General features: G+C 39.3%; 1 protein-coding gene across 2 annotated transcripts; it reads left to right on the forward strand.

Annotated features, from left to right (window-relative positions):
- The first annotated feature begins 643 nt into the window (after positions 1-643).
- On the forward strand, positions 644-11327 carry FIGNL1 (fidgetin like 1). 2 transcript variants are annotated; one of them, XM_006161798.3, is made up of 3 exons: positions 644-1008; positions 3700-5623; positions 11091-11327. In XM_006161798.3, exons 2-3 carry the CDS (start codon positions 3710-3712, stop codon positions 11295-11297), a joined length of 2121 nt encoding a protein of 706 aa, XP_006161860.1. In that variant the 5' UTR covers positions 644-1008; positions 3700-3709; the 3' UTR covers positions 11298-11327. The 2 variants fall into 2 exon arrangements, with proteins under 2 accessions (XP_006161860.1, XP_006161861.1); XM_006161799.3 differs by lacking the exon at positions 11091-11327 and having other exon boundaries at positions 3700-6344.
- Positions 11328-18531: the final 7204 nt, after the last annotated feature.

An 18531-nucleotide genomic window follows, 5' to 3' on the forward strand; every position in this document is an offset into this window, starting at 1 on the left:
TGCCCCCCTGCCCCCCTTTCCTGGCGGGGGTGGCCTGGGGGAGCTGCGACGGGGGAGCCAAGCCCAAGCCTCAGGGCCACCGGGGCGGTGTGGACGGAGGTCGGCCTGGGTCTGTGGGCTGTTCCATCGAGGGAGTGGGACTGCGCGGGCGGCGGCCGCGGTGCGGATTTACCCGTCCCGGTACTGCTCTCTCAGTACCCACTATTGGTGCTAGCCTTGAAGAGCTCCAGGGAAAACGGCGTTACAGTGCAGGGTGTGTGTGTGTGTGTGTGCGCACAGTGATGAAAGTCAGGCCCTGGAGGGAGATTCAAGTCTGACCCCTCCGAGTACTTAGGTCAGCGGACGGTGCTTGCTGGAGATAGGAGTGGATCTTAACATCAAGACTGTGTTAGGGGTGTGTGTGTCTGTCTCTCTCAAGAAAAAAATAAATAAAAAAAATAGGCTGGGGCCAGCTGGTGACAAAATGGTTAAGGTGCGGGACTCCCACATGGGGGACTGTAGTTCTAGTCCCAGAAGCTTAAAACTGACACAGATCACGAAATCCGCAAAGGAAAATGGAGGAGAAGGAATTGCTTGTGGCCATTTCCTCTGCTGGGGGGTGATTTCTTGCTTTCTATCTCTCTGTCTCTCCAGCAAGCACACACATCCTGTAGCAAAAATCTCACAAAAGAACAAAGGAAGGACTAATACCTTCTTTGAGGGATTGTGATGAAAAATTATAATGGGCCGTATTTTATCCTGCATTTTCTGAGTACTGAGAATTGTTTTGAGTATTTCCCAGAATTGGAAAAACAAAACAAACAAAACAAAACAAAACTCTGTCAGCTAAGTAATGTTACTGTATTCCTTTTGCAGGTACATTCAGATAATTAAGAGATTGATCCAAGGTCGAAGCTGGCAGATAAACAGAGCCAGGACTTGAAGGCAGTCAGCTTGGCTCCAAACCTTGTGCTTTTTAACTCTGGTGCCATTTTGCCTCTGGGAAACAGAGTATAATACGTGTAAAAGGTCTGTAAGGTATCTGGTTCGTGGTTTGAACTCTCAGCATTTAAATAGCTATTCCAATGGATATCTCTTTGTTCAGAGAATGTAAATGTAATAGAAAATGCTTCCTAGATCTAGAAAGTAACTGTCTAGTTAGGAAGACAAATACCACTTGCTAAAAATATTGAGAATGTTGTCAAAATAAAGGTTGAAATGTAGTTCATGTGTCATTGTTAATTGACCAGAATTTTTAGATCTAGGAAGGGCAAGAAAGGTTAAATTGACTTGGAAATGGTAAACAGGACAAAAGCTGTATCACTGATGAGTGATGGCCAGTTCTGGGTTATCCATGTTCATATTCATATTTGTCAGATAATGAGTAGAAAGGAAAAAGGACTTGGGAGATGAATATTGAAGAAAAAAGTCAAGTTGAAAGGAAAGAATATTCTAGGAACAGTTACTGAACCCCTTAAGGTAGGAATCCCAGGATTACAGATGATAAATGATGAACAGAGTGCTTGTAAAAGTCTGCAGTAAATGTTTCCCATGTCACCTGCCTTTCAATATTTCATTTCCAATACTGCATAAAAGAGATTAAATGAGAGTTTTTAAGTGGTGTAGTGGAAAGAAGAATGAATGCTCTTTAAGGATACCAGTTCTAGTTTGACTCTATTGAGCTTTATTGCTTTGAGTAAATTACGTTCTCACTGGATTTTAGGTTTTCTTATGTTTTGTATTTTTTAGAAAGGTTTTTACTATAGGGCACATGTGCTTGCTGAGGAGACAGAGACAGAGAGTCAGAAAGTGAGAAATCACCCTCCAGGGGGATGGCAATGCCCCAATCTTTTCTCCATTCTCCTCTCGGGATTTTGGGCATGCATGGACACACACCTGGTGTAAGTTTTAGCCACTGGGACTGGAACTCGAACCCTGGTCAACTACGTTGGAGTCCAGAGATATAACCATTACACCATCTGCTGGTCCTAGATTTTATTTTTTTTAGGAGATTTATGAATGCTTACCTAGAATGTGACATTTTTTGCAAAGTATTATGAAAGACAAAGCTATATTAAACATGGTTCTTATATGTAAGAACCTATTTATATTACTAAACTAAGGGAATTTAAAAAACTTAATGGACCAGAAAGGCCTGATGTTTCCCCTTTTGAATTCTGCTGAGTAAAAATGGGTTTATTCAACGAAAACTTATTTCAGGGCATTTGTGCATGATTTGTAGGTAAGGTAATAAAATAAAGATCAGTTCACCAAAAAAAAAAAAAACCTTAATGGAAAAATGGAATTATTTTGGTGCAAAAAATTTTCGAAGTTCATGCATGCCTTTTTTCATGAACTTTTTGAAGACTCCTTACAGGTAATTTGGAAGGTAAAATTTTAAATACATGAATTCTTTGTTTTTACTTTGTCACACAAACTAAAAGTTTTCTTAAGTTTTTCTCAAGGATTTGTAGGTATATTCTACACATCCAGCAACATGATACATTCCTCTACAATTCTGTTAAAATATAACTTAGAGTGAAGAAGCTTATGAAAATTTTAGAGAAGAAATCTAAAGTAAAAAAAAAGTACTTTAGAACTAGACTGTTCAGTCATTCTCATATTTCATTTATTGTAACAGTTTCACTTGTTAATGCTTTGTATAAAATTAGAAAATTGAAAAGTTCTGAGGCATCCTGTTTAGGTACTTCTTCATGAAGAAGTCAAAAACATTTAAATATGACATAGTTTATATTTATGATCCATGCAGCTCAATGTGTGACCTTTGGCAGTGGCATCAGTTGTGTATATAATGAAGTGCCAGTACTGGAATGTATTTACTTATGTTCAATTTCTGATATCATTCATAACCGGCTGTGTAGTCTCCAGTAAGTTCTCCCCCTCAGCCTCATTTTCTACACTTGTACAGTAGCCATAACAAAGTACTTTTCACATTCTTTTTGTTTTTTGTTGTTGTTGGTTTTTTTTTTGGAGCTTCTGGAGTGCGCCTGCACACTCCTCAGAGAGAAAGCACTCCTCCCCAAAGGAATGTGGTCACACACAATCCTTTTTCTTCCATTTTCCCACCCCATCAGGATTTGGGGCACATATGCACATTTACCTGACATATTTCTCAAGCTGCTGGGGCTGGGATTTGAACTGTGGTCAGCTATGTGGTATCTAGGTTTCTATGCACAGGCATTAGCTGCTATGCTATGGGGCTGGCCTTCAGATTATTTCCATATTCATTACTTGATATGATTTTCACAAATGGTTCTCACTTTACAGAAGAGCGAAGGCTTTGTGATAGAGACTTGTTTAAGAACATCTAATGTCTCTTAGAGACCAGACTTAAACTCCTGATTTGTTTTGTTTTATGTAGCTGTAGTTTCATTAATTTTCCATATTGCTTGCCTCTTGCTGATTAATTTTAAATGTTTTCTTGTAAATCTTACAGATATTTTTCCTCATTTTAGGGGAAATAAATCAGTTTAAGTCATAAAAGCTCATTAAGTCTTTAGTATTTATGTCTTGAGTACTTGAAACCTATGGGTTGCTAGATCTCTCTCTTATCTATTATCTGCCCTAATAAATTTACTCTATAAATAACAAGTCTTGTTGTATCTTCCTTTAGACTAGCAGATTTTAAAACTATGTTTCATGTATTAGATCTTTCTTTTCTTGGTACTGATTCATTTTCATTTTTGTTATTTGTTACAGAATCTCTGAAATGCAGACCTCCAGCTCTAGGTCTGTGCACCTGAGTGAATGGCAGAAGAATTACTTTACAATTACCTCTGACGTATGTGCATCAGGACAGAAGGCAGATGCATACCGTGCACAGATATTACGCATTCAATATGCATGGGCAAACTCTGAGATCTCCCAGGTCTTTGCTACCAAACTGTTCAAAAAATATGCAGAGAAGTATTCTGCAATTATTGATTCTGACAATGTTGAAACTGGCTTGAATAATTATGCAGAAAACATTTTAACTTTGGCAAGATCTCAACATACTGACAGTGACAAGTGGCAGTCTGGGTTGTCAATTAATAATGTTTTCAAAATGAGTAATGTACAGAAAATGATGCAAGCTGGCAAGAAATTTAAAGACTCTCTGTTGGAACCTGCTGATGCTTCAGTAGTGATCCATAAGGAGGCAACTGTCTCCAGTCTTCCTAAATTTAGTATTTATAGTGGTTCTGGAGAGAGTGACCTGTCATCTCACTCCTCTCGTGTTGATAGACCACATAGGACCCAAGATATCCCAGAAAGCCATCCTTTGAAATGCCCTCCGAGTGCCCAGCCAGTGATGGTGACCAACACCAAGACATGCCCTGCGTTCTCGGCGCCATTGAGTGAGTCAGCCTCTGCAAAATTCCGTGTTACACCATTATTTGGAAACATCAGAAAGGAAAATCTGAGCTTTCCCAAAGCCAACATGGGACTAAATATGTTCTCATCTAATCAGTCTTATTTTCCTTCTAGCTGTGAAAATTCACAAGAAAGAAAGACCTTCTATGGTTCTAGCACCACTGATGCACTTTCCAATCCAATACCAAGCAAAGCTTTTAATAAAACAGAAGATAGTGGCCAAAGGGAGGAAAATAGCCTACCTTCTTTTAAAACCGCAAAAGAACAATTATGGGTAGATCAGCAAAAAAAGTACCACCAAACCCAGCGTCCCTCAGGATCTTCATATGGTGGTGTAAAAAAGTCTCTGGGAGCTGGTAGATCCCGAGGAATATTTGGGAAATTTGTTCCTCCTATACCTAAGCAAGATGGGGCAGAGCAGAATGGAGGAATGCAGTATAAGCCTTATGGGGCAGGACCTACAGAACAAGCACATCCAGTTGATGAGCGTCTGAAGAACTTGGAACCAAAGATGATTGAATTAATTATGAATGAGATTATGGATCATGGACCTCCAGTAAGTTGGGAAGACATTGCAGGAGTAGAATTTGCTAAAGCCACAATAAAGGAAATAGTTGTATGGCCTATGTTGAGGCCAGATATCTTTACTGGTTTACGAGGACCCCCTAAAGGAATTCTTCTCTTTGGTCCTCCTGGGACTGGTAAAACTCTAATTGGCAAGTGCATCGCTAGTCAGTCTGGGGCAACATTCTTTAGCATCTCTGCTTCATCCTTGACATCTAAGTGGGTAGGTGAGGGGGAGAAAATGGTCCGTGCATTATTTACTGTTGCAAGGTGTCAGCAACCATCTGTGATATTTATTGATGAAATCGATTCCCTTTTATCTCAACGGGGAGATGGTGAGCATGAGTCGTCTAGAAGGATAAAAACTGAATTTTTAGTTCAGTTAGATGGAGCAACCACATCTTCTGAAGATCGTATTTTAGTGGTAGGGGCAACAAATCGGCCACAAGAAATTGATGAGGCTGCCCGTAGAAGATTGGTGAAAAGGCTTTATATCCCCCTCCCAGAAGCTTCAGCCAGGAAACAAATAGTAATTAATCTAATGGCCAGGGAGCAGTGTTGCCTCAGTGAAGAAGAAATTGAACGGGTTGTACAGCACTCTGATGGGTTCTCTGGAGCAGACATGACACAGCTTTGCAGAGAAGCTTCTCTTGGTCCCATTCGCAGTTTACAGACTACAGACATTGCTACCATAACACCAGATCAGGTTCGACCGATAGCTTATACTGACTTTGAGAACGCTTTTAGAACTGTGCGGCCTAGTGTATCTCCCAAAGACCTAGAGCTTTATGAAAACTGGAACAAAACTTTTGGTTCTGGAAAATAAGTGAGACACTTGAAATGAAAAGATGACATCTTTACAGTCTTTGTCACTTTTCAGCATAGGAAATGGGGGCATGTTAATTGTATTCTTCAGAATATATGCTAAAATCTGTACCTTAGTAGCTCAAATTTTATAACTGATTGAGATAACTGTGTTAATATGTTATATTTGGCTTCTAGTTATTGACTGATAAAAACAATATGAGGATGAACTTTGTTTCATTTTTAAGAAATGTTTATTTAGAAGGTGTGTAAAATGAATTACTGGTTAAATTTGAAACTTAAAATCTGGAGTTTATGAGGATGTGTCTGGTTAATACTCATTGTACTGAAGACAGTACCTTATGAAAGTCACATAATTCTTAATGTTGGCCAGTGTGATGGTTTAGGTTTTAGACAGCATTTCTTACTGTTATTTAAGTACATTAAGATCTTACCAAAGTCTAGAGAGAAAGTGTAAGGTTTTACTCTGTTCTGCTGGCTTATAGCCGAGGATTTTCTTCCCTTACCAGGACTCTAGTAAAATGTTCAGAGATAGTAAGGCATAATCTTCACTGAAAGAAATGTGTGTTTTCTTTTTGTTTGTTTTGTTTTTTAATGTGGGACCAGCAGGTGGGATAGTGTTTAAAGGACTGAACTCTCACATGGCCAACTGCAGTTCGAGTCCTGGACCTAGCGGCTTGAAAATCACTGTGTGTGTGTGTGTGTGTGTGTGTGTGCGCACGCGCGTGCGTCTGCACCCCAAATCCCGCGAGGATAATGGAGGAGAAAGGATCGCAGTATGGCCTCCTTCTGGCGGTGATTTCTTACTTTGTTTCTCCCTGACTCTCTGTGAGCACATATGCTCTATAGCAAAACAAAACAAAACAAAACAAAAAAACACTAAAAAAAAATGTTTTCAGATTTTTATAACGGACCACTTTTATAAATAAAGATTCATTATAGAAACTTTAGAATGTAGAGATAAAAGAATAAAAAGCACTGTCATCCTACTTTGGCGAATGTACCATTAATATTTTAGCACAGATTCTTCTACCTGTCTTGTTTTATACAAAACAGGAGTATATAGAAATAAGTTGTATTATACATTCTCATGTAGCCTGCTCTTTCTTTATATCATTTTCTATGTTGACATACATGTCTACAGTATCTTTATACCATCACTTAGTATTCCATTGTGTAGATAGACTGCTTATTATAAACAAAAATATTTTGAATGCCATTTTGTGATTTCTTTGTTTAAAAATATTGTTAAAAACTCTGGTGAAGTTTTTAAGCTTAAAAGGTATACACATTTTGGAAGCTTTGGCATGCATTCTAAATTATCCTCTAAGAAAGTAATGCTTGTGTAGAATTTCCCAAATCACTGAGTCAAAGAACTGTTTATCTGTCCTTGGGCACCATTGGACAGGAAGTAATTTTGTTTTTCTTAGCACTCTTTTTAATTCATCCCTTCAAGAAACAATGCCAAACAGTGTTCCAGGTGCTAAAGGGAGAGCAGTGAACACACAGACAGATGTCCTTGGCCTCTTGGGGGTTGCTTGCAAGTTCTTAGGACATTTCTGTTAACAATGCAATGGAATTCGAAACACAAATTTAGGCAGTTGGGTGTGTGTGCTTTAATTTTTTTAAATTTTTGGTTTGCCTCCTATTTTTATGCTATTTTAAAAGCTTTATTGTTGCAGGTTGCAGTTTTTCCCCTTGAAATATGTGATTGTCTTTTATTGGAATTTGGATGATAAACTTGTCTCTAGTTTTTACTTATATACCTTCTAACATCTTAGAACATTTCACAATACTCATTACTGTCTTTGTCCTTACCCATTTTCATATAACAGCACTATAACCTTGGATTTCTAGTATAATTCTCTGTCATTTTTCTTTCCTAATATTTATTTTCTACATTCCACTCCTCTCTTGAGTCTTGCAATTACCATAGCTATTTTGATTTATCAGCAATTGCCCACTAGATGTTAGTGTTTTACTTAACTCTATAATGTGGTCTTAATGTGTATTATCAGTTTTTTCCAACTGCAGCTTGTGCCAGTTCTTACTTTCAGCTCTTTTGATCACGGTCCACAGTGCTGCTTCCCTTCTACTGTGGGGCTTAATTTAGATTATGTGCTGAGAACAGTTCTAGTTGGTTCAGCTCACCTTGGATTAGGGAGAGCCCAGGCCTGTGGTTACCACTGAAATGGCTCCTGAATTAAGTTCTGCTCTATTTGGTAAGAATCTAAGTCTGGGAGGAATAATATAGTTTGAAGTTGGAAAGAAAATTTGAGCCAAGGAATTACTCGTTTTTACCTTATGCTGCATAGAAATTACCTTCTCAGCTTTTTGTAATCTTGAGTAGTTGGGTAGGAAATTTCCTGAGACTTTAAGATGCTTTCTGTCTCCATATATGATTATCTTGATTAGCTGTGATAATCTTGGATTCAATTCTATCCTGAATGTTGGTGTTGTATCTTAGCTATTGTTTCAGAGAAATCACTAACCTGATTTTTAATATCCTTGAAAATACATTTTCTTTGTAGAAGAACATTTTACCAACACATGTTACTTAGTTGAACTGATGCTTAAAATTTTTGGTGAGAATATTTTTTTAATGTGAGTCTTTCTCAATAGCTCTGTTGTGTGTGTGTGTGTGTGTGTGTGTGTGTGTGTGTGTGTGTATATATATATATATGTACAGATGGCCCTTTTGATTTGTATTCTGGGTTTTTTTCTTTCTTGCTTTTTTTTTTTTTTTTAAGAATTGCCAGAGGGTGTATGGAAGGGAGAGGGAGAATGCTCTCCCCAGTGGTGCATGATAATGTCACAATCATGTCTCCATTTCTCCATCCTATTAGGATATTGGGCTTGCACGCGCATATGGCTCATGTGTTTGTTTTCCAAGCCACTGGGGCCAGAAGTCTAACTGGTTGCCCACGTGGGATCTGGCTCCCTTAACCACTAGGCTATGGGACTGGCCCAATTCTGTGGGAAATTTGTTTTATAGTCGTCTTTTTCATTCTTTTGAAATTTTAATTCATTTTTCTCACTGAAGTACATATTCATTCTGCCTTCCACAGTAACAAGTTGGTCTTGATAAGGTCGAGTCACAGTGTAACGATCACGTTTGGAGCTCTGTAAATTTGTTGAATTCTGGTTTTGTCATCTACTAATTGTGACTATAGACTATTTAATCATTCACTCTTGATCCTAAAGTGAGAACAGTTTGTGCCTATCTTGTTGGAGAATGAGGATTAAACAGTAAAATATGCATTTTTTTTTTAAATTACTAAGCTTGATTAAGTTTGCTGTAGGGTGCTTCTGCTTACTGGAGAGAGAGTGTGTGTAAGGGAGAAATCCCCTCCTGGAAGATGACCACACTGCAGTCTCTTCTCTGTTCTCTCCCTGGGGAGAGGTAGGGCAGGTGTGATGGGACTTCATGGGCATGCATGTACATGTGCCTCATGATTTTCAAGCTGCTGGGTTTAGGACTTGAATTGCTCTATTGGCCATGTGAAATCCAGCCACCTTAACCTCCATACCACCTGCTGGTTTATAAAATGTAGGTTTAAAAGGTTCATGGTTCAGTAATTGAGCATGCTCTTCTCTCCATCTTGCCTAATTTTTTTCATTGCTTCAGAGGATCATTTTCAACTATTATATGTGGTTGTCTGTTCTAGCTTATTCTGCTTAGTGTTGGTGATATTTGCTTCTCATTATTAGAGATCATACACCTTTTAAATTTATCTTTAGTTTCATGGAATAAATATAATAAGAAAGAGAAATACTTTCAAGTTATGTTTCTTTTTTCCTTGACTTTAGAACTTTTTCTTAGTTCCCAGAATATTTGTCATTATTTGTCATCCCTATGCATTACTAACTGGTCTCCATTGTTCTTCAGTATTTAAGGGAAATTTTGCAATCTGTTTCCAGATGGCTGATTGAAAGAGGATTTTATGCAGGTTCCTGGCAAAAGGCAGGTCAGATAAAGATACATCTCTTAACTTTCTTCTCAGGTTCTTAGTTCTTGACCTTGAATTGGGTTGGTAGTGAACCAGAAGATGGAAGCACATTTTATGCAGCCAAAGCAGATGGAACTCATTAACACCTGCCCTTGCATCATGGCTGAGTGGAGGAGTCTTGTGAGAATAGAAGAGACTTGGTCATCACCTTAACTCTTGTCCTTAAATAAGACTTGATTTTTTTTCAGAACTCAACAGTTTGTGACAGGAAGAACATTAGAATGGGCATTAGAAAACTCAATGATTCTGATCTTGGACAGTGCACATATCCCCTGAGATCTCAGTTTTAGCAATAAAAATAAGGGAGTTGTACTAGATAATCTAGAATGACACATTCAGGCTTGCTATTCTGTTAATTATCAGAGGTTAATTTATCAATTTGACAGATGCTTCCAGAGTACCAGGTGCTGTGCACTGTGCTGGGAACAGAGAATGTAGTCATGAAAAGCTGTTTAAGCATTACTGATTTGGGTTATATAGAAACTGGACAGGAAAACATGAAGACAGAGCTTTGATAGAGAGTTCAGTAAGTCAGCCTAATTGCCCCTCTGTACATAAGTCATTTAAGAAAAGGGAAAACAACTCAGGATAGCTAGGAGGGATTCCTAAGGTGGCATGTTAAGCAGCATGCTCCCGGTAAGGCATTTGGAGCCTGGTGTTCTGCTATGGCCAGCTTTAGTCACAGCAAACAGCCACATGCCTGCTGACCACCAGTGTCTGCCAGGGTCAGAGGACCTACATCTTCGAACTGTCTGAATCCAATCCTGCTCAGGAATTTAGAGATGCCTTAAAAGACTGAGTAAGTCCTAGGTTGCACAGATACAGCCTGGGCAAGCACTTAGATGACTTAAAAGACTGGTTAAGTCCCAGGTTGCACAGATAAGACCTGGGCAAGCACTTAGTAACACAAGGACATGTGTGGCACAGTGAGTGGAGAGGGGTTCTGCTGGTAGAGTCCAGAGCAGGACCTTATTCCTTTTCTCTTTCCCATGGCCCTGATTGTGGGGCCCAGTTCTCATCCCCATGTGTGACTAAGACAACATTTAGTCCCACAGTGGGACCCATATTAGTAGTTCTATCCTCTTGATGGCCCCATCCTTTGGTGTCAAGAATTGCTTTTGTTTCCAAGGTATGCAGTATGCAGCTCAGCTTTCTTTATAAATGCTTCTAGAAATCTACAGTTTTATTTTTTTATGTACCCTTTTGAAGAAAATAGGTTAAGTAGAAAAGGCATATTGTGGAGATTTCCCTTTAGGATAGTGAACTAAACCACAGATGTGCTTTTCAACCCATAAGTGCAAAATCCTGATTGAAATGAAAAAATGTTGCCTGTTGCAGAGCACGGTGGTAACAGCACTGCAGTGCAGGAAGCTACATGGAAGACTGGAATATGGTTCTTGGATTGAACTACACATGCCAGGTGTGCAGCTGTCTGTGAGTGATCCTGACTGGCTGGGAATGCTGGTGGAAAGATTGGCCATGAGTGCCTTTTGGGGGTGTTTGTCTTTCTTGAAAGAAGGGAGAGAAGGAACTCAAAAGATATAAACCAAGAATAAACCTGTTTCATGTTTGAGAAAAGGGAAGGATGCCTTTTTCAAATAAATCATGTGTGTTTCTGAAAATTACAAGACAAACGGTGCTAGGTGGTTGGGATCCTTAACTGAGAAGCCTGCAATCTATACCCTGGAAAGATTTGCCGAATTGGTTTTCTGTACCCTTACCTCAGGTCTGTGACATGGTGATAATGCAACTGGACATAATAGGAAATGTCCTGGGTGTGCACCTCAGTACTTCCTGAGCATGCTGGGCACACATGTGCCTGTCATCTGGGTCAGATGGGGGTTGATTGCAGCATGAAGACACTGTTGGGGGTCCCTCTACCCTGTTTCTCTCTCATGAAGGAAACCAGTGAATAAGATTTAAAAAGCAGGGGATGTTCTCTGGCTGGCTAAGGGAGAGGAAGGCAGAGGAAATCAGGGATTCCAAGTGTGAGGGGGATTTGACCTGTTAGAGCTCTGAGTTGCAGGAAGCCATGTGTAAGGGCTAGAAGGCTCTAGGAGAGCATCTTGGCCCTGGCATAGCAAAGAAACAAGAGACCTAGTCCTACAACCACTTGGAGCTGAATTCTGCCAACCAGCCTGGCAGTTCTGCCTGGCTGCCTCCCAAAGGGATTCCAGAGAAGAGCCCAGGCCAGCTGACACCTTGATTTCAGTATTATGAGACTCAGAGCAGAGCAATCAGCAGAGCCCACCAGACTTCTGATTACAGAACTATGAAGTAATAAAGACATGTTGTCTAAGTTGTTGAGTTTGTGGTAATTGACAACAGCAGCAATAGGAAAATAACATAGAATAAGGGCTTTTATTATACCTATTCCTGTTTGGAAAGAGCTTTTCTACAGCCTCTGGTGGTCACTACCTCATACAAGTGAGTAAAATATAATTTTTTCAGATGGGCATTCCTTGACCACTGTATGTGATGCAATTTTTACCAGTTAGGGTCACCACCTCACAACCTTATTTTTATAATTGGTAAATAACCATAACAGGAAGTAATTTATGCTCACTGCCATTTTTTTTGGAGAGATTTTCACTGTAGGGCGCGTGCGCTCGCCAGACTGACAGAGAGAGACATAGAGACAGAAAGCGAGAAATCACCCCCCAGGGGGGATGGTCACGCCGCAATCCCTTCTCCTCCATTCTCCTCTCAGGATCTTGGGCACGCACGCACACGCGCCCGGCGTGAGTTTTAAGCCACCGGGTCCGGGACACGAACCGCGGTCGACTACGTGGGAGTCCAGCGACAGAGCCATTACGCTAACTGCTGGTTCCCGCTCACTGTCTTTTTATTCCTAGTCCTTCTCCAGCCCCATATCACATCCCCTAGAAAATTTCTTTTAGCCAGGAGCCTTCACTTCATACCCACAGAAAATTCACTGTCTGAGAAAGTGCATGGCTTGAGAGACACCCAGAAAAGAAGCAGAGTAATCCCTATCAAAGGAAGCTTTTGATCCAGGAGACTATGTAGAGCTTTAAAAAATCTTGACCTCAGAAGGCATGACAGGTACCAAATAAAAACAGCTTTGAGTTAGTTTACTGTTGTATCATATTGCTACAAACATGACTATACAGCACCATTGTTCCTGATCTGGCAGTCTGTAGGTCAGGCTTAGTTGGCTCCTCTGTTGCAGGGGCTCATAAAGCTTAGATGAAAGTACTGTCCAGGACTACATTCTCATCTGAGGTGTGACTAGGGAAGAATGTGCCTCCATGCTAATATGGTCAGTAGCATTTGTTTTTGTACAGATAGCTGAGCAGGGCCTGTTTCTTGATGTCCATTGGCTGAAAGTTGTCCTCAGTTTTTTGTCTTCCCAATTTGGCTGCTTGCTTCTTCAAAGCCAATGAGTATTCCAGTAAGACAAACCTTCAAACCTTTAATGTCATCACAGAAGGGATCTTTCGTCCTGTTTGCTGCATCGTATTGGATAAAAAGCAAGACATAGATCCTCGCCACAATTGTGAGGGGCTTATAAATGGCATAAATGTAGGGATGAGGATTATGGGCGCTCCAGAGGCTATGAAATACTCAGGAGATAGACAAGAATTCTAACTGTTAAATCTCAGTGGTAGGACTGAACTTCAGAATGCAAAACATGAAGACCAAATTATTTATAAGAAAAGCATAAATTGTGGAGTTGTTTCAAAAACTTAGGCAGAAATATGAAGAGATAGATATGAAAATTTAAGTGCTGTGAATGATCTATTCCAAGAAATTACTATGCATATTATGGAAATTGTATAGAAAATTAGGAGAAAGGGACGCTGATGGTCATGTTAGTAAATAAAAGATAATTTCCCGGAGTCAAATACATGAAAATTCATATCAAAGCAGTCCATCAAGTGCTAAGCAAAGGTTGGGGATGGAGAAGAATTACTAAGACATAATTGGTGAAATTTCTGAGCTCAGGAGGTGGTAGTGGAGAGATCAATATATCAACCGGACAAGCAATTTATGCAAGTCTAAGGATCAGAATGTCAAATAAATACTAGGAAGTAACAGGACAGTGCTGACAAATAATTTTGGGATTAGAATTGTAGATTCAAGATGTCAAATGTGGGAGTAAAAGCCCTATTAGACACAGCAGACCCAAGAATTATCACACACATTCTTTATGAGAATGAGGAAAAAAGAACCTCCCTCAGTGACTTTGCAAATGAAAAGTGAATCAAGATAAAGATTTCAATAACGAGAAAGATACTGGATATGACAAATGACCATAAGAAAGGAACCACTAAGCCTCTTTTTTTTTTGAGAGGTTTTTGCTATAGGGCATATGCTCATGCCAGAAGACAGAGAGAGACAGACAGACAGACAGAAAGTGAGAAATCACCCCTCAGGGGGAATGACCAAACCACAATCCTTTCTGCTCCATTCTCCTCTCGGGATCTTGGGTATACATGCACATGTGCCTGGTGTGAGTTTAAGCCACTCGGTCCAGGACTCCAACTGTGGTCGACTACATGGGAGTCTGACAATGTAGCCATTATGCCATCTGCTGGTCCCACTAAGCATCTAGATAATGTAAAGTTCAATAAAACTATTAAAAGGCATTCCTAAAGTAATAGTATAAAAATTAACCCAAACTAAAATTACAGATGATTAAAGAAAAATAAGGATGTAGTAAAAGGAAAATTAAAACACCCACTCATTTTACTTAGGGAATTTAGCGTATGTTCTGGTTAATTCTTACCATTGAAACAAAATATGAGGTTTGGGGCAGGGCACAGGGGTACTGAGACTGAAAAGTGGGTCTCTGGAGGCTCGTGGTGAGGGGTCACAGCAGCCAGGTAGGAGGATAGAAGGGTGAGACAAGTGTTGGCCACTTGATAACAGGAGCTGAGGAGCAGGAAGGCCACTGGGTAAGGACATCTTACGGAACCCTGCTTAGGTCAAGTCAAGTTTATCCACGAAGCCTTTAGGAGACTGTAAAACAAGCAGTAGGACCATGTTTCTTTTTTAAAAGGATATCATTGTCAAGAAACTTGAATGTTAGCTACTCTTTATAGAGGACAGAGAAAGAAAGTCAGAATTTTAGATCAGTATCTACAGAGCACAGAATGGTTTGTTGTAAGTTGTTAGAAACTACTAAGGCTCTGATATTTAGAGGGTAGGAATAATATGAGGCAAAAACAAAGGAAATCCAGAGTCAGAAACAGCCACTAGTTTCAGTACTGGACTGTAAGATGGCTGGAACGTATGTTGATAACCAAGTAAAGGCAACTACAGTTTGCCAGGGAGATAACTTCAGTAACTATTTGTCCTATTAAAGAGAAGACAGTCTCTTCTGTGTTTTCAGGGATGTGCTGCTGAAATTCTTGGGATCGAATTAAAGTGGACCTGGAACCGTTATAGATGTCAAGACAGAATTAGGGGAGTTTCAAGAAAATTAACAACTAACCCACCAACTCTGAGTGGAGTAGAAACTATTTAGAGTCGGGGGCATATTGTAAAGTACCTATGGTGAATGACAGCTAGGAGCCCTAGCATAAATTTTTACCTTTCCTACAAGCTCTGTATCAGCAACTCATGGAAAATGGTATTTTCTTTGACACAATTTTACCAGTTTTTCATCTCTTGAGTGGGTCTAAGGATATTTAGAAGAGCTCTGTTCAACAGATGTATATGAAAATTACATATGTAATTTAAAATTTTCTAGTGACCACATTAGAAATTAAATGTACTTTCACTTATTTATTTTTAGTTTCCTTTATTAGAGTGAGAGACAGACCAGTAATGGGATCTTTTTTTAAAGATTTTTTTCCTTAGAACATTTGCCCTTGCTGGAGAGACAGAGACAGAAAGACGAAAAGTTAGAAATCACCCATTGTTGGAATGGTCATGCTGCAATCTCTTCTCTTCCATTCTCCTCTTGGGATTTTGGGCGTGCCTGCACACGTGCCTGGTGTGATTTTTCAAGTTGCTAGATCCGGAAATTGAACTGTGGTCTAGCCAAATGCTGGCCCTTTCAACAGGATCTTTTGTGCTCTCCCCTCTCTTAGTCTTCCCAGACAGTTGGGATCATGGGTGTTCACCCAGCATGCCAGGCCAACTGGGGAGACCCATCCATGATCTTCCATGTATATCCAGCATTGCCAGAGCAGCTCATTACCACAGTGCCACCTCACTGGCCCTATGACATAGTTTACATTTTTACATACTGTCTCTGAAATCCTGTGTGCATTTACATTTGCAGCACATTTCAGTTCTAACTTGCCACATCTTAAGGTCTCTGTGACTGATGAGCTGCCATGCTGGACAGTGCGGATCTAGAAAGCAGTAGTGTCAACAGCCATATTTGTGAACAGGTTGGATAGTTTTTCTTAAAACTCCATGCTATGTATTTGCAGGCTAGAAAATGATTTAATTTCTGTGCCTTTGAGATAAAAATTGAGATTCTGATTTCTGAGTTAGTTACTTCACAGAAAACTGACTGGCTTTTGCTCTTTAACAGACTTACATCTTGTTACCAATATTTCTGCAGATCTGGACACTAACCTGTACATTAAGCCTTCTTTGCTAGGCATGTTACTGTAGTCCAGGCTCATTCTGTCATCTAGAACCATGTGATGTGAATTATATCAGGTTGTTGGAAAAGTCATCACATATTTTTTTCTATCTAAAACTATGCAAAATATGCCTTGACTTTTCCGATAACCCAATACTATAGAAAAGATCTTCAGAGGACATGCTTAAAAGTGATATGGTATCTATAAATAATTTAGAAATACTTACCAATGAAAGGATTTCAAAACAGTTCATGGAAAACTGGAACTAAAGTGTGAGTTTATTGAGGCCAGCAGGTGGCACGGTAGTTAAGGTGCTGGACTCCCACATGGCTACCTGTGATTCGCATTCTAAACCTAGTGACTTGAAAATCATGGCCGATGTATGCATGCCTAAAATCCTGAGAGGAGACTGGAGGAGGGGATTTTTGGGGGAGTGATTTATCACTTTCCTTCTCTCTGTCTCATTCTATCTCTGTCTTCCTTTGGCAAGCACAAGTGCCCTATGAGGGGGAAAAAAAAAAGTACAAGTTGATTTTGGTGCAAAATAATTTTAAAATCTATGCATAGGGTTTTTTTTTTTTTACATTTTATTTATTCTTTTAATAAACTTTTAATTTTAAAAAATTTTCTATAGGGCACATGTGATCACCAGAGAGAAACAGGGAATTGAGAAAGCAAGCCACCAGGTCTGGGCCTTGAACCATGGTTGGCCATGTGGGAGTCCACATCAACTGTTGTCCCAAAAATGGTGCATAGATTTTTCATAAGTGTTTTCCATAAACTTTTTTTTTTTGAGAGGTTTTTGCTATAGGGTACATGTGCTCGCCAGAAAGACAGAGAGAGACAGAGATAGAAAGCGAGAATCACCCCCCAGGGGAATGGCCACACCACAATTCCTTTTCCTCCATTCTCCTCTTGGGAGAGGGCACACATGTACATGCACCCAGTGTGAGTTTAAGCCACTGGGTCTGGGACTCGAACTATAGTCGACTACATGGGAGTCCAACGACATAGCCATTACGCTAACTGCTGGTCCTAGTGTTTTCCATAAGCTTTTTGAAGATTTCCCATCTTTTTATATTGAAGGAGCAAAAAGTATAAAGTTACATAAAAATAAAAGTGCTTAAAATAGTGCTATTGTTGTTAACATGTTTTGATTTTCAAAACGTCACTAAAATGGTTGATATTGGAGTTTGGAACTCACATCATAGTGCATATTTAACATTGCATTATAACTCACTGTATCACTGTCTTCTGTTTATTTAATTGCCAGAGGGCACATGCACTCATGTCTGAGAGAGGAAGACAGAGAAACGATTCCCAATGGAATGTGGTCACACTATAATTTCATCTCCATTTCTACAGACTGTTGAGATTTTGGGCATGCATACACATACACAATGTGCTTTTCAAGCTACCAGGGCTGGGATTCGAATCACGATCAATCATGTGGAATCTGGCTCCCTTACCCTCTAGTCAACTGGCCAGTCCACTGTATTATATATTTGTGTACCATTTAATGCTTGAAGCAGATGACTCTGAATATCAGTGAATGCTTATAAACTATTCTACACAAAGTCACTCCTTTTGATTAAAAATAGTCAATTGATCCTAACTGAATATACATATAAAATATATGGATATATGTGTATTTAAATATAGTGTATCTCAAATAAATTAAGAACAAAACAAATTGTGTGTATGTTTGAATATCTCAGCCCAAAATTCAAGTGTAGCCATTAGTTAAATGGAAATAGGATGTAAAGAGAAAATTTTAATAAGGTGTTTGGGAAAAGATCAAACATTCAAGGTTCACAATAAATGCAAATAACTCTTTCATTAATAAACAAAGCCTCATAAATCTAGTTATATACTTTATATAAAATAAAATAAGAATGTTGAGAATATAGGAATAGAGATGCAAATGAGAGAGTACTAGCAAAGAGCGAGAGCAGTGCTAGTAATCCAGACCAAAAAAGGAATTCAGGCAAAAGTCAATAAACAGGATTTAAAATATTATGATGATGTTAAAAACTTACTACTTTTTACACTAGTCACAAAGCTTTTACACATTGAGTTAAAAGCATCCAAATGTAAATTCAAAATTTAAAAATTATTACAATACTAGCCTAAAATTTGGAAATATTGATGGTATATTTTGTGTTGGTCAACGTTTAGAGGGTAGGGCCCCAGTACATTGTTGGAGGAGAATA

Source organism: Tupaia chinensis, unplaced genomic scaffold (genome assembly GCF_000334495.1).
Source record: "Tupaia chinensis unplaced genomic scaffold, TupChi_1.0 Scaffold139072_1, whole genome shotgun sequence".
NCBI classification, from domain to species: Eukaryota; Metazoa; Chordata; class Mammalia; order Scandentia; family Tupaiidae; genus Tupaia; species Tupaia belangeri.

Bases quoted from the DNA above. Each gene is read 5' to 3' on its own strand.
- FIGNL1 (XM_006161798.3), top strand. From the start codon at position 3,710: ATGCAGACCTCCAGCTCTAGGTCTGTGCACCTGAGTGAATGGCAGAAG. The intron at 5,624-11,090 runs GTTCGACCGATA...TGCCTGTTGCAG, and splicing joins CTACCATAACACCAGATCAG to AGCACGGTGGTAACAGCACT.